General features: G+C 40.3%; 2 protein-coding genes across 3 annotated transcripts; both read right to left on the bottom strand.

Annotated features, from left to right (window-relative positions):
- Window positions 1-3534: 3534 nt before the first annotated feature.
- Window positions 3535-5682, bottom strand: LOC311501661 (cathepsin S-like). Its single transcript, XM_084563619.1, has 8 exons — window positions 5664-5682; window positions 5288-5415; window positions 4884-5006; window positions 4580-4729; window positions 4276-4500; window positions 4026-4191; window positions 3774-3876; window positions 3535-3696 (listed from the first exon to the last, which is right to left on the bottom strand). Exons 2-8 carry the CDS (start codon window positions 5405-5407, stop codon window positions 3597-3599), a joined length of 987 nt encoding a protein of 328 aa, XP_084419745.1. The 5' UTR covers window positions 5408-5415; window positions 5664-5682; the 3' UTR covers window positions 3535-3596.
- An 802-nt stretch (window positions 5683-6484) lies between these two features.
- ctss1 (cathepsin S, ortholog 1) lies at window positions 6485-12916 on the bottom strand. Of its 2 annotated transcripts, XM_084562798.1 has the most exons (8): window positions 12471-12914; window positions 11313-11433; window positions 11101-11223; window positions 8651-8803; window positions 8344-8568; window positions 7578-7743; window positions 7068-7173; window positions 6485-6977 (listed from the first exon to the last, which is right to left on the bottom strand). In XM_084562798.1, the coding sequence occupies exons 2-8, from the start codon at window positions 11430-11432 to the stop codon at window positions 6878-6880; spliced, it is 993 nt and encodes a 330-aa protein (XP_084418924.1). In that variant the 5' UTR covers window position 11433; window positions 12471-12914; the 3' UTR covers window positions 6485-6877. The 2 variants fall into 2 exon arrangements, with proteins under 2 accessions (XP_084418924.1, XP_084418925.1); XM_084562799.1 differs by lacking the exon at window positions 11101-11223 and having other exon boundaries at window positions 12471-12916.
- Between the last annotated feature and the right edge of the window lie 2605 nt (window positions 12917-15521).

Here is a 15521-nt window from a genome sequence, read left to right as displayed (position 1 = left end):
ATTAATGTATAAACTATAAAGAAGGGTCGCTATTTTGAATCTATAATGATGGCAGCGTTGTGGTCAGAAACACCAGCCCGAAGACTTCCCTTGTTCAGTGATGGCGGTTTATTAAAGCATGTTGAGGACTTTTTGATGGCATGGCTTCTGTCTACTCGACACTTAAGAGCACACAGATCAGTCCTGGACGATTCCCGGATAAAAAAAAAAAAAAACGAAACAAAAAATGGATCGACCCCCAATGCCAGAAAACAGCTCCTTCATCAGCAAAGAACTGCAAGAATCCTTTGCCGTAGTTGGGACCGAAGGAGTCTCCGTTTGTGTTTTCTTTAGTTTGACCTGTTTATTAACTGATAAAAACTCTAAATGTGAGTTCAATTCAAAAATTCAATGTACTGTGTGTAGAAACTGTAGATGTACGTGCCAATAAGGAGTTTGTGGAACAAAAAGATTGTGGAAAACTAAAAAAACAAAAACAAAAAAAAGCTCAATATGACAAAAAATCTATTGTGTGTTGTCTCTGTGTTTTGTAAATGAAGACTGAAAATCTTGGTAAATTCAGTATTTATTACTTCTGGATATTGAGACTATTTTAGTGATGCTGAAAAGGTGCTGTATTTATTTTATGTGAGAGTTGTTCTTTATGCTGGGATTTGCACTTTTGTGCCATTTATCCAGTTCTCTGAAGAAAATGATAAATCATAATGGAAATAAAACTTAAAGAAAACCAGCATTGTTGATTGCATTGCTCATTGACACGAAATCTGTTTATTTTCGGACTTTGGAACAACATCTTCACTGCATCAGTCCACTGATTAGCTGCAGATGTGTGGTCTGTAGCTCTCACTGACGCTTGCTGGGTTCAGGAAAACCTCAGCTCCGTGGATGCCTCCTGATAATTAGTTTCCTCCACCTCCGGGTCAGTCAGCAGACAACTGCCGCCAAGTGCACGCCAGAATTTTAAATTAAGACAAAGTGTGTTTGTGTCGTATGATTTCAGGAGGTTAATTTGTTGTTTACCAGCGGATGAACCTTTTCCCACTGATGTATCTCTGCAGCCGTAACAGATGAGCTCAATTACTCTGCCAGTGTTTGGGGCCTTGGGTGTGTTGCTTCTATTAGAAGGCACATAATGGAAGTTTGTCATCAAGGGTTCCTGCCAGAAAATCCTAATAAGTGATAAACATTGTAAAGGAGTTTATTTTATAACACAAGCCAAGATGTTTTCTGAACCCCAACCAAAGTGGACAAGAAAAATATTTGAACTTTTGTTTTAACCGACATGCCCTTCCCTTGGTGAAAGCTGTGGTTGACCCATTCATCGACCTCCTCCTCCCTCATGTGGACTTTGCTTTATTCAACCTCGCTTGACTCCCTAAAGCATTTCTGCCGCAGTGAAAGGTTTCAAATATTACTTTAAAGTTATTCCATCTTCGACAGCTGCAGCAACTGTGGAATATCTTTCTGCAGCAGCTGGTAGTTTTCCTAAGGATACAAATCAGGGCCCGTATTCCTAAAGATTCTAAGAATCCTCTCAGAGAGCTCCTATCTTAGCCTAAAAATTCCTAGCTAGGAGTCTTAGCTTAGGAGTGATTCCAGAAAATTCTTAGAGAACTCTTAGCAAGGAATGGACAGAAACTCTTATCTTAGTGAGGAGGTGTGGTTGACCCCGTTGCTAGGTATGAGTCATCATTTCAAGAGGTGTGATTGGTTGATCCTAAAAGCTGGATAAAAATACACTTTTGGTGATAATTGGCCTAGAATAGACATCAAATTAATTGACTTAAGACTGTATAATTATAAATAATACTTTACATAAAAATAAATAAATAGTACGCTATACTTTAAAAAGTATCCTATAAAATGTGTGATTAAACTCAGGTCACTACCACAGTATTCACATGCTGATAGTTCTATTTGTTTGCTTTCATTCATTTACCACACTAGTAACATTTTGCACTTCACCTATTTGGTATTAACAAGAATAAAATGGCTCAGCTTTCATCAATTTCTGTGATTGCTAACCAGCCTAGAAGAAGCAGTGTTGGTTGGTGTTCAAATCTTCCAAAAACCGAACAGCAGTGGAGAAGAAATGAAGTAGGAAACCCAACTGAAGAGGAACAGTGTTTGCTTCTGGATCAACTGTTCAATGAGAATAAAAGTGTTTAGAGACGTAGATTTGGCCCCAAGTCATCACTGCTGCATTGTTGCATTTTTGCATTTTTCCTGTTGCTAAATACCTCAGTGTTGTGATGACTTTCATTTCCGGTGATACAGTAGTCCCTCGCCTCCCATCCGGCCTCGCGGATTTTTTTAGTGCAATGTTTCATGCTTTTTTTTTTTTTTTTTTTTTACTGCGCATTGTTTTCTGCGTCCTGATTGGCTAAGGGAGAGGCTGCGTGTCGTCTTCTGCGTCCTGATTGGCTAAGGGACTGTAGACCATTGTCAATCTCCCCCGTACGGCCTTCTACAGAATTGTTGCAAATTTACATATACAGTATCTTTGATCGCTGGCAGTGTGACTGAAGTGCGGTATGTTTGCAAGTTATTGAGAAAAGTGTATAAAGTGTGTAGTGAGGGGTTTTGCAACCTTAAAACATTTATAATCATTGTAAAAAATAAAACTGACTACTTCGCGGATTTCGCCTATCGCAGGTTATTTTTAGAACGTAACTCCCGCGATAAACGAGGGACCACTGTATTGCGATTGTAACAAGCTTGATTGTCATTCATTGTTTGGAGAATATCTCTCCTGCCTCTTCTTTCAGCCATTTTCTCCTCTGCTTAAGAAATTCCTAAGCCTCCTAAAAGTCCTCCTCCCTGCTCTTAGCAGATCTCACCTTAGGAGCACTCTTAAGAGCTAAGATTCTTTAGGAATAGCTTTTATCTTTACTAGGAGCTACTCCTAACTTTGAGAGGGAAACGTCACGATTCTAAGAATTTTCTTAGAATTTGGCCACTAGGAGCAACTCTTAGCGCTAAGAATCTTTAGGAATACGGGCCCAGATATTGAACTGCATTTCATAAGCCATTTGCATCCATGGTCTTTTGGACTTTTTTGAAGCAACACTTGCCGTGATTAGTACAGATAACATTTCAGGTGTGGTCAGCATGTTTAAGTGGCCTGGATATTTGGCTTGGTATACATCCAAGGATGCTCCTCGTTTTCCCTGTGGTGGAGATGTCCTAGAAGCTGGACAGCTCAAAGGTTTCTGTATAATACTGGAGCAATCTAGTGGCTTCAGTTTGGTACACCAAAATATAAGATGCATGTAATATTAAAAAAAAAAAAAAAAAAAAAAAAAAAATCAAATCCACAAGTTAAGGCACAGGTGTCAAACATGCAGCCCGTTGGCCATGGGCGGCCTGCCAGAGGGTCTAATCCAGCCCGTGGCATGAATTTGCAAAGAGCTATTCCTAATTTGTCCACCGTTTTAGAAAGAAGTAAACACAACACTGAGCCCCAGGACTAAACTTCTGAACAAATTGGGCTTTACGTGGCCCCCGAACTAAAATGAGTTTGACGCTCCTGAGTTTAGGCATAAACTGGTTTATTTAAAAAGACGTGCTTCCAAAAAGAAAAACAGATCCTCTGATCACAAGATGGGAAAACAAGCAAAGAGAGCGATGCCACACTGGTTGTGTCTGTTCCGAGCCATCTTGATGTATCCTTCATCTCCGTAGTTTTTGCTCCAACTGCAAATGAAGCAGTTACATTCGTAATAAATTTCAAAAACCAAGGAAACGTGCGAAGATGGACTTCTCAGTCAAACCTGTTTTTGACCAGCCAGTAGTCATGTCCCCTCTCTCTGCCGTAGCCCACAACCAGGACACCATGGTTCACGTTGTGGGTGCATGTGTGATCTCTGTACACACCTGTCAGGCCACAGAAGGAAGGAAGAAAAAAAAAAAAAAAAAAAAAAAACACAAATTGAAACAAGACTTCTATACAAGAGCTCACTTCCTCATAACTAAAATTAAACTAGAGTATAATTTCAAAGAAGCCAGAAGCCATAACCTCTCACCATGACGATAGAAAACAAACTTCGGCCTGGAAGCGTCAATTGCAACAGAGATGGGGCCGATGTCAGCCAAGGCTGTTTTCAGTGCAAACTCATCTCCCTTTGGCAAGAAGGAATATCCCGAGCAGTTTGCAGCCCGATACTCTCGGTTGTATTTGCAGCGGCCATTCTGAAAGGTGTGCATTAATGGTTGTAAATGTCTTGCTTTGATGGCAGTGCGCCTTCAGTGCAAACTTTGCAAAATCTAGCTCACCTTCGCTTTGTAGGGATAAGCAGCCTCCGAGTCGATGCCTTTGTTTTTAATGACGTACTCGAAAGCGGATGTCATGAAGCCACCGTTGCATCCGTGGTTGCCGTACTTTGTGGAGCAGTCCACCAGATTCTGAGGACTGAGGGACATCAAAACACCTGTAGACTTCTTAAGTTGTCCCTCCAGAGCTCCAACTGCACTGAAGGCCCAACAAGAGCCACATGAACCCTAGACAACACAAAGGAAATGTACAGATTGTATATATTTATAGTCTAATATTATTTAGGGTGGCAAACCAAGCCCTCACCTGCATTTTGACATCAGTTACCAGTCCCTTGTCTCTCCAGTCTAGTGAAACTGGCAGAGAGACATTGACGTCAACAAAGTTCGAAGGACCTCTCTCCAGGTCAGACGGCACGATGGTGCCTGCGAAAGTGCCTGCGATCTCCTGAGTGGTCTGTTAGCAAAAGACTTTCCAAAGTTAATCTCAAGAGGAATTAGCCAATTGTTTCATCACCAAGAAAAAAAAATAATCCCAACAATGCTGAAAAAGCCCGTAACCATCGCCCACATGAACTCATCTTGGAGTGGTTTTTGAGGAAAGTTCTCACCAGGTCTCCTAAGTGGTTCATTGCCAGCTCGTAGGTGTGCAGGCCCAAAGAGGTTTCCAGGTTATGGACATTAATCATCTCCAAGTTTTCTTCCCATATCCGTCTGCGACCCAGCTCCTCAATCTGGAATAGGTCAACAGTAATATCAGTGTTTAAGAGACAAAGACGGTTGTGGGTGGACTAGGGCAAGAATCATTGCACATCCACATAATGCAGGGAAACAAGACTAGTTACGGTTCTTAATTTAAGTTCTTTAAACATATTTTCATGCCTTTAACACATTTACTTTACCAGGTCAACCAGAGGCACAGCTGACACCAGCGGACTGCTCAACTCATTAATCAGACTTAAAGTAATCTACTTTAAGCGCCTAGTTTGAGTGGACCGAAGACAAAGGCTTTTACCTGATGAGAATACACTTTGTTATGCATCTTCTTCCACAGCTCCCAGTGCCGATCCATTTCCGAACTGGTAATGGCCGCTGCAAATCCACACAAGACAGGGAAAAGCACGCTCCAAACCATTTTGGGATCTGGGAAACGAAAGTTGGCGCTCAAACTGAGAAGATAAAAGTTTTAAACGACACCGGAGGCCTGGTTCTCGTCGTGGACCGGATGGCCGCAGCGGCACAGTTCACTCACTACCAGGTGACATCAATTCACATTTAGAAGTAGTGTGATTAAAACGCGACAGCATTTCTAGGCGAAACTGCAGAAATCAACACCACCTGATAAGCTTTTATCTTTACTTTGAATATAGAGTCTCTAAAACGTGACCTACCTGAATAGCCGTCCAGGCTGTACTAAAAAAAGACAACAACTGCAAAACCGCCAGGTATTTATCCCCACGCTCACTGCACACCTGCAAAGAATTACACTTTAATTGAGTGACTTGTTCGGCCACTTGGTGGCAGCAGAAACACAACACAGATAAACAGCATTCATTCATTCTGAGTGTTAGGACGCCAGCAGGTTGTGTGTAGTGGATCTGAAAACCTTTTTTCTTTTCACTGGAAACAGACAAGAAACATTAGTCCTCACATAAGTAGTGTGAATCGGTTGCACATAAATGTACACCTGTGAATTCAGTTTGCTTGGCACAAATATTCAAACGCAGGAGAATTGCTTTATTCACATTTCTAAACCTTAGAAATCACCATGTATATTCAGGTGATATTTATTTGTGAGTTCAGACTTGAAAGCAACTGCATTCTACTCAGTCATTTAATTAATTTGATCAACTGTAAAAAAAATAAAAAAAAAATTTAAAAAAAAAGAGGGAAAGAAAAAGGGGGAAAATTATTTGTTTCTAACACTGGTTTTGCTGAATCTTAATTTTTTTCCCTTTACAAAAGTTTTACATCAATACTAATACAAACAGACAAGTTCTACTATTTCTAATATCTTATCCTGCTACTGCTGATGCTACTTGTGTTGATTGCGGCACTTTACTAGCATATCTACAGTCACTGAGCTTCCTCCTCTGATAAGTAGTTTGAATAGATCAGGAAAGGGCATTTCTCTGTTTATGTCTGATTAATTCAATGAAAAAAAGCAAATGAAGTCAGACCAAGAAGAACAACGCAGAGATATAGTGGACTGAAGAACCTTTATATTTACAACAAAATCCAAAAGCAATCCAGTTATTTAAATAAAGATTCCCTCACAATATCTGTAAATATACAGCAAGAATAACTGCTATTATGAGCAATAATAATATTTAACATGCAATGTTGAGTCCATCAAGTTTACTTTAGTGCACAGAGAGCAAAGCATCATTTAAAAACCTATATTTCAATAAATACATGAAATACAGTTACAGTATAAAACACAAGATTTTACTGATGTGAAACTTGCACATGTGAAGTATTGTAAAAAATGAACTTTTCAACCTTTTTATTGTCATTATTTTTGACTTTCTGCATTTTAGGCGTTAAACGTATTTAAAGACAACTAACACGTGGTCTCTAACATTAAATTAAATTACCTAAATTTTCACACAATTGGGTAGACTGCAAAGCTGGCAATGCCACATAGGTTATTCTTGTTCCTGGCAATCCGAATGAAGCCTTTTTCTCCCCACGCAGTTCCCCAGCTGAAACCGCAAAAAAAAGGTTAATATCAGGCATACATTATGGGGGAAACTCCTTTTTCACTTTCTAGACGAGGTTCTAGACGAGTTCACCTGTTTTTCACGAGCCAGTAGTCCTGCCCTGCATCAGTGCCGTAGCCCACCACCAGCACGGCGTGGTTTATGAGCCTGGGGTTGCAGTTGGGTACGTTGTATAAACCTAAGAGATGAGAAAATTAAATAATCTGACAATATTATCTGATTATGTCTGACACATACAGTTTGTGGCTGCTAACGTAATGTAACAGTTCACATTGTTTTTCTGAAAATGTTAGAAACCTTTCTGCTACTTTGTGGAAAGTTGAATAACTCAGTCAGAAATCTGGACTTACGAACAACTGACAGTGAGTTGTGGCAGATATTACTGAACAAATGTTATAAGAAAGAAAATTGCTGAAGCAAAAGGAACTGATAGTAGTTTAGCAGATTAAACAAAACCTTTAGGTGTTTAATTTGGAAACCAAAGTATGGACCACTGCACACTTTAAATGTGCAATGAATAAAGTTCTTCTGAGGTGTCACTTAAACTAAAGCTCCATGCTGTGATCTACCATTCATCCTCACCTCCTTTGTACAGGTGGAAGGACGGCAGCATGGCATTCACGGCCACAGCGATCGGCCCCACTGACGCCACAGCGGCCTGCAGGCTCCTTTCCTCTCCCCTTGGAAGGATGCGGTAGTCAGAGCAATAAGCCGCCCTCCCCTTCACCGAATACCGGCATTTTCCGTTCTGCAAAACAAACAGAGAAGGGGACGTACTGTATTTACATTAAGGAGCTGTGCAGGTGGAACATATCATGTGCACGATATGCAAATTAAAATTCTCACACCATCTCACAGGTGTTCTCTAACGTTTTAACACATCTGTGAAAAATACATAATTGCGGCTCTGGAATATAATGAGAAATCCTGATTAATTACTGTATACAATGGACTTCACACCAGCGTTTAGGAAATTATGTTGTAGGTTTTAATTAAACTGGAACAACGCACTCCACCAGAAAAGAACGAGAGAAACAAACAAACCACGGAAGAAGCACATAATTTGCACATGCCCTCACAGTTCATTAGGTACGAAAGTGAAAACGAATGCATGCTAATATATCAGTCTGCTGTCTTTAGTCTGCTGTTCATAGCACTATTGAACATATTGTGTTGTACTGTCACTTGTTTCTATTATTTTGGCAACCCCATTGTAGTCAGCACCACAAACTGCATCCTCCAAAATGATCATCCAGTTCAATTACCATAACGGTCATAAATAGTTTTTTGTGCAGGACTGTTTCCACCAGTGTACCTAATGTTTTGGCATGTGAGTGTGTTTACTCACCTTGCGTTCGTAGGGGTAAAAGCTCTCCGAGTCGACGCCTTCGTTGCGAATGATGTACGTGTAGGCCTTAGAGATGAACCCCCCTCTGCAGCCGAGGTTCCCCACGTTGGTGCTGCAGTCCACCAGGTTCTGAGGACTCAGGGTAACGAGGACGCCAGTTTTCTTCTTCATCTGGCCCTCGAGGGCTCCCAAAGAGCTGAAAGCCCAGCACGACCCACAGAACCCCTTGGAGCACGAAGGAGAACATTTAGTTTTACTGGTTTCATTAGATTTTGGTCATTTCCTCAGTTCAAACAGCTGAGCTCACCTGGTTTCTCACTGGGCCGACCAGGCCGTCTTTCCTCCAGTCGACACTCTGAGGTGCTGCCAAGCCGCTGGCATCCTTAAATGTGGCATTTGTGAAACTGTCAGGATTCTCCAGCTTGAAACCGTTCAGGTTCTCATTGATCTCCTCGGTGGTCTTAACGGAAAAGAAAAAAAGATTAGTGATGATCTCTGAGAAAAGGTCCAGTGGTGGAGACTAGTGGTGAAGTCAAAAACTGCAACCACGACACGTCCCTATATGGTGTCACTGAATGTGCAAGAATTTAAGGGAACAATTAAACAGTTTCAAGCATGTCATTATATTTATCTTGATTTGAAACGGCTCTATTTAAGGCCATGAATGATCTCTTGATTTTATATAATTCTAATACTCCTTTCTCAGGTGAGTTCAGCTCTGCTGCAGGTCTGTCTATTCCATTTTCATCTTTGATGCAAGATCTTGCTGTACTGGACATTCTTATTGATCATAACACCTTTTCATTTATTTATTTTTTTTGTTTGTTTTTGCACGAATGAAAAGCTGCGCTGCTCCTTATTCTCCAAGGCAACTGTAACACACTGTCCTCTGACTGCAGGCCAAAAGCTTGCAGGAGTCCCACACATTTCTGCCAGTTTCCCGCAGAGTGAACACGTCACGCCCATCCAGGCTTTACTGCTCTGGCTCCCTGACGTCTTTACCATCAAAAAATAAACCCTCCTCCGCAAGGTACCTTAATAATGTCCTTCCTGTGTGGCTTATGCATATTTTTACACCTCAAACCGTCATTTTTAGACAAAGGAAACCCCACTGTAATACAGAAAAGCCTGCGAAAAGACAGATATGCCATGTATGTGCTCTACATCGTCTTTAATTTGCATTTTAACATGCACATTAGAGTCAAATGTTTAAAACAGAAAGGTGTTATTTTATATGAAATATGCACCTAAAATCTGTTTTTAAAAAAGTCATATAATCAATCTGTGGCTGGCACTTGAAAGTTTGCACCACATTCAATTTACCAGCGGTCGTATCCTCAAATATGCACGCTGGCCAGTTGCTTTATTAACTTGCCCAGATGTACCGCAGGTCACGCAAGAGTCCCGATTGTCCAGGCTGACCCAAGCCATACTGGATTAAATTAATCAGATTGTATGAAGGAAGATTAGAGCTGCTCTATACATTTGGGTTTAAATTAAGCTTACAGGTTTAAATGCAGATTAACTGTGTTGGTCGGTGACGTCCGCCTTGCACAAACAAAAGGTCAGTATCTATGAAGGAAGCTGAGGTCACAGTGGCAACGACATACAGTAGAGAAGTACTTTTAAGTGTTGTTTTTTTTTTCACTGCTAAACTGTTTGTCATGCAGTTTGTATCCACCAGAGGTCTCTCAGATACACTTCTGTCCTAAACAGTGGAATGATGTCCGATTACTTTAATCCCTGATCATTTTCCATCTTGGATTTTTTTTTTTTTTCTGTTATGCCACAGAATGGTGTTTTACTGTGATCATGTGAGTTATGAGTGTAATAATTCAGCTGAACGCAGCAGGAAGGATTAAAAAAAGAAGAAGATGCAAATCATTTCATATGAGGGCTGATTGATGAGTTTATAGCCTGAGGTAGAAGGAGATGATTTACACAGTTGAGCGGCCATGCAGAAAGTCTGACGCTGCTAACTGTTTCTGTTTCAGGTAACCGTAAGTTGCAAGTTAGAGAAAGTGAACGCCATCCGTCTTTGCGCCGTCGTCATCCCATAACAACATGGTGGCAACAGTAGGCCCCTGTTCAGACCTGGTTTTTACACGAGTCTTGAGTCCTGATCATAAGTATCAGTAGTGTTAATACCAGATATGAACAGGGCATTTTTTCTTACAGCACGATGAAGAAGTGATGATGATACCAAACCACTTTCTGGAGGTATAAGGCGACGACTTCTAAAATGATCAAGACTGTGTTGAAAGGTTTTCTAACTCCTTCTATCTTATCAATCACCCTTTGTACATAAACAGCAGAGTAAGCTTAAACTCCCGGATCTTGTAGCTCAAAAAGTCACAACATCTTTAATTATTTTTAATTTTTTCTGACTGACTTTGTCCTGTTTTGAGGTCGGTTTTTGCAAGTTGGCCTCGAGATTTCACCGGCGCATCATTTAAGCTGGAGTTCAAGAAGAGTTGACATCTTGTACTTGTCATTTCAACTTTACCAGAGTGATTATTACAAACATGTACCTCTGACTTCTGTAAATTGAATCTTCTGCAGATGCAGAGACAATAAACTAATTAGAATAATAATGACCTGAACTTTCGCTTGCTGTATGTTTTGAGGAAGTTTAATTCGATTTTGTCTGCGTGCATGAAAAACTGATTAGATGTTGCTCATGAGTAATGATCAAGAAGACCGGGATCCAATACTAGACGGTTTAGAGAAACTGTATTACAGGAGCCGGGATCCTACCATGTCAGCCAAGTGGTTCAGTCCTAACGTGAAGCTGTGTTTTCCTGCTGAGGCCTCCTCGTTGTGTCTCAGCACTAAATGCGCGTTCTTCTCCCATACTGCCCTTCTGAAGGCGACCTCGGTCTGAAACAAAAAAAAAAAACGGCTGAGTGGCTGATCTGAACAGAGTGTGTACGAAAGTGTGTGACAACAGAGTGAGAACGGTTTCATACCTGATTATCGTAAACTTTGCTATGTGTGGTTTTCCATTCTTCCCACAGCTTGTTTGAGGAAGGCGAAGAACGGCCGACGACCAGAAAAGCCAGAAGCAACGCGGCACACAAAATGTGCATCCTGGAAAAGAAATGAAGACAAAACAGCTACATTTTGTGAGTAGATGCGATTAATTGTTATTGTTCTGATCTTCAAGCCTCTCAGTTTAAAGAATTAGCTGCTTTTGTTTGTGTAATGGTGAACATATTTCCTTTGGGATTTGCTCTGTTGGTTGGACAAAAAAAAAGATATTTAAAGGTTGTATTTAGCATTTTTTATTACAAAATATATTCAGGGCTGTTATATAGTAAAACAGTAGGTCCTGAGTGGCAGAAAATATTGGCCAGACACCGAAAATACAGTCTCAGCTTGTTATATATTTCTGAAGCTTTTATTTTCTTCCTTTATATTTCCTATTAAAGCAGGACAAATTATTGGCATAACTGTTTCTTTTACATTGCAGAAGGTCGTCCAGTGTGACAAAACACGACAAAACCCCCAAATTCCTGCAAATAAAATACCATGCACAGGATCTCAGTGTTCTCACTAGATTCAATTACTCGTGTGTTGCAGCCTGTGCTTACAAAACAAGAGCTCACTGACAAACCGATTGAATCAAATGACCAGGAAGAGAGTTTTTAACAGCTCACAAAAACAAAACACGGAAAGGATCTACAAAAGCATAATGTAAACTAATCACAGCTCTAGCATCACAGCTGCATCAGGGAGTTATACATAAATCCTACATTAAAGATATTTACTGTATATGCATGCTTCACAAGTCTAAAACTACAACACGGTACATTGCATTTAAAGTTGAACTCAGTTTTCAGTGCACAAGAGAGCTTAATAGCAAAGTGGTACTACTTGTAGAACTTTAATGTTGAAGTTAATGAAGGTTTCATTTAGACTTTTCAAAGATTTACTCACCACAAAAAAACGAGAAGTTTAATGAGTGTAGGTATGCTTTACTTTAATCTCTGATCTTCCTCACTGGCAATTCTTTTCTACCCTCGTATGCTCGTCCACACACAATAAACTGATCTCTGCTCAGAAAACCAGACAAGCATCTAAACACATCACTAACTACAAGAGGAAGGTTTTTTTTTTTCACTCACCTTGTTGCAGATTAATCAGAACTGTTTGTCCCAGGAAGGAGGAACTGCACTCGCTTTTCAACACAACGGAGGACCTCCCCACCGTGAAAGAGGAAGTTTAGTTCCCTCGTACAAACATTTCTGTTTTTTTTTTTGTTTTTTTTAAGCGCTGTGTATCTGCTCTTGTCATGTGAGTCTAATTTACGTCCAGCTGCAGAGGCCTGAAATACCCCTTCAGCGTGAGAGGTGCAAATGACAAACGCTGACAGACGAGAGTAGTCTGAAATGAAAGTGAATGTGGAGAGAAATACCTGTAAATGAGTAACGACGCTCAGAAATGAATGAGTCAGAGCAAAACCAGTTAAATGACTCCCTCAGTCACGGATGAAATGAATAATAGACACTTGGACTAAACTTAACCTGGAAGCAATTCAGCAAAACTATCCACACGTATGTGGATGAGAACTGCGACGACGATGGAGGATGATGGATTTGTGGATGATTACATTTATTTTTGTTAATCCTGGGTGGCTTTCTTTGTTCTAATCTGCGTTGCTAGGTTTTGTGAATTCTTGCTCTGAAGTTGGGCAATGAGCGTTGCTAAAAAGTTGTTTCTATCTCGAGTTACCTCTTGACTGCTGCCTCCTTTGTGTTTGGACACTGTCTGACTCCATACTGTAAGAAGAAGGACAACAAAAACGCCTTTTATGTTGGTCCTGTTTGTGTATTTTGCTTTCTTGATTCTAATTTATTGGTGAAATTAATACCATGTCACAATGTCCTCTCATGGACATGTGTTTATTTGTCATCTTTGACCAAAATGCGAATAAGTCAGAATGGACAGAACATTCAAAGGCAGCTTTGGCTGAATTATTGCTTAATATAATATATTAATATATAATTTTTGTAACATAATTTTTATATTTATATAATGTAGTAATCGGCTGGTGACCAAATAATTTTCTCTCGTTCCTTTCATTTCCTGTGGGTCCCCCACTGAACTCCATCTAATAAAGGAAAAATAAATATCCACTTTATAAAAGAGAGTCACCCAGAAACCTCCTGGCAGTCAGCACGACTGATATGACGATAAAAAAGACAGGCGGATATTATGCAATGTTGAACTTTGATTCGTCCAGGGCTATATTTGGCGTCCATCTCTGCTCTTTCCTCCGGGTTTGGACAGAGATTTGCTGATGAACGCAGCTTCCCCGAGGTACCAGATGGTAAGATCCTGACTCGGCATCTTGCACGCTTTGTGTCGTCTCACCTCGCCGTCCTGCAGCTGAGCAGAGAGGCAGGTACCTCCAATCCAACTCCTGTTTTATTTTTTTTATTTTTTTCTTGTTTGTCTGATTGAGATGTTTGAGAAAATGCAATTATAAAGAGGAGCAGTGTGGGTGCTGGATGCAACTCAAAGACAAAATGCATTTTCAAGGTTCACAATCAATGACTCATGCAATTACAGAGGGGAATATAAAGCATACTCAGAACTTTCTAAAGAGTCATCTCATTCTGACTCATGGAAAAATGTTTTCTTATTATTTAGACTTAATCGTTTATTGATCCTGTTATAAATCATAATGCATCATAATTGTTTGTGAGCTATGAAGTCTCACCCAGACAGTGGTGATCAACTCAGATCAACTATCCGTGAGCCCAAACTTGGGTTTAACCTGGTTGTGGTGAGTTAAGTTTTTCAGTTCTCTCAGGGTAAAGTTACTTCCTCTTGTGTTTCTACATTAATTCTTTGTACACATTTCCTGCCCGTTTACACAGTTAAGCTTGAGTCCGAGTGAGTCTCTTCGCCCAGATCACACTAATACGCCCATAGTCTCATCTCAGCTATAGAATCCATCACTGCACACTTAAAAACCTTGAAACCTCTTTTCTCCATAGGCTTCTTACTGTGAGGGATAAGATGAAGTCATAACAGATATGTGCTCTTCTGTCTAGTTTGACATGGGACGGGTTCACCACGAACCAACCAGGAAGGACGATGTAGCAAGATACAAATTGATGTCTGAATACAGACGGAGGATTATTTGGTGCCTTTCGATGCCAAATCTGATGAAAGTACACCCACACGGTTCTGATAAAGGAGGAATACAGTGGAGTTTACACCGATCAGGCATAACATTATGACCACCTTCCTAATATTGTGTAGGTCTCCCTTGTGCCTCCAAAACAGTTTTGACTCATCAGAGAATGGACATGGGCCTTCTGAGGGTGTCCTGTGGTGTCTGGCAATAGTATGTTGTTACTGGGGGTCTTTGGGTCCTATGTGTTGAGGGGAGGGGCCTCTGTGGATCATCCCACAGATACTTGATCAGTTTGGGATCTAGTGAATTTGGAGGCCAGGTCAACACCTTGTGCTGTTCTTCATGTTTTTTTTTTTAGTTGTTCCTAAACAGTTTTTGTGTATGTGCCTGTGTCAGGGTGTATCCTGCTGGGGATGGCTGCTACCATCAACATTGCTATGGGGTGGGGGTGCCTGGTCTGGTCTAGGTGGGTGGTACATGTCTAAGTAACATCCACATGAATGCCAGGTCCAAAAGTTTCCCAGCAGAACAAGATGATCAAAGTAATTTACTTCTCCTGTCAGTGGTCATAATGTTATGCCTGACCGATGTATATTGCTTGCATTGATGTCTCCTTCTTGCTGGTGATACAAGGGGAAGAGTTGTGAGTGTACCAGCAGAGTTAAGAGCTTGATGTGATACCCAAAGAGAGCAAAGGAGAAACACACAGCTCCATCAAGACTTCAGGGGTTGTATCATGATTGCAATCCGCAAATAACACCCGTCCAAAATATTTTTATTATCATCTCAGAATAAGATACAGAAATCCCACTGTTTCCCATTGTTTCAGGAAATTTTTAATAAGCTAATATTATTACTATTATCAGAATTATGAAAATGAAAGAGTTTATTTTTTACAATTTTTTACTTAATTTAAAGCACTAAACATTTCTTTGGCTTAATCAAGCTTTTAAATGACAAAGCAAAAAGACATATAGATATTCCTTTATTTTTTTAAGTGACAAGTGTTTCAAATTCATTCCCATCTGGT

This window comes from Chelon labrosus (assembly GCF_963514085.1).
Source record: "Chelon labrosus genome assembly, chromosome: 16".
NCBI classification, from domain to species: Eukaryota; Metazoa; Chordata; class Actinopteri; order Mugiliformes; family Mugilidae; genus Chelon; species Chelon labrosus.
This window is presented reverse-complemented; position numbering and strand designations above follow the sequence as displayed.

Coding starts and splice junctions, on each gene's coding strand:
- LOC311501661 (XM_084563619.1), bottom strand. CDS start 5,407: ATGGTTTGGAGCGTGCTTTTCCCTGTCTTGTGTGGATTTGCAGCGGCC. Junction 4,501..4,579: donor TAACTGATGTCAAAATGCAG/GTGAGGGCTTGG, acceptor TGTGTTGTCTAG/GGTTCATGTGGCTCTTGTTG. Junction 4,192..4,275: donor CTTATCCCTACAAAGCGAAG/GTGAGCTAGATT, acceptor CACACCTTTCAG/AATGGCCGCTGCAAATACAA.
- ctss1 (XM_084562798.1), bottom strand. CDS start 11,432: ATGCACATTTTGTGTGCCGCGTTGCTTCTGGCTTTTCTGGTCGTCGGC. Junction 8,569..8,650: donor TCGGCCCAGTGAGAAACCAG/GTGAGCTCAGCT, acceptor TCGTGCTCCAAG/GGGTTCTGTGGGTCGTGCTG. Junction 7,174..7,577: donor CTTCCACCTGTACAAAGGAG/GTGAGGATGAAT, acceptor CTCATCTCTTAG/GTTTATACAACGTACCCAAC.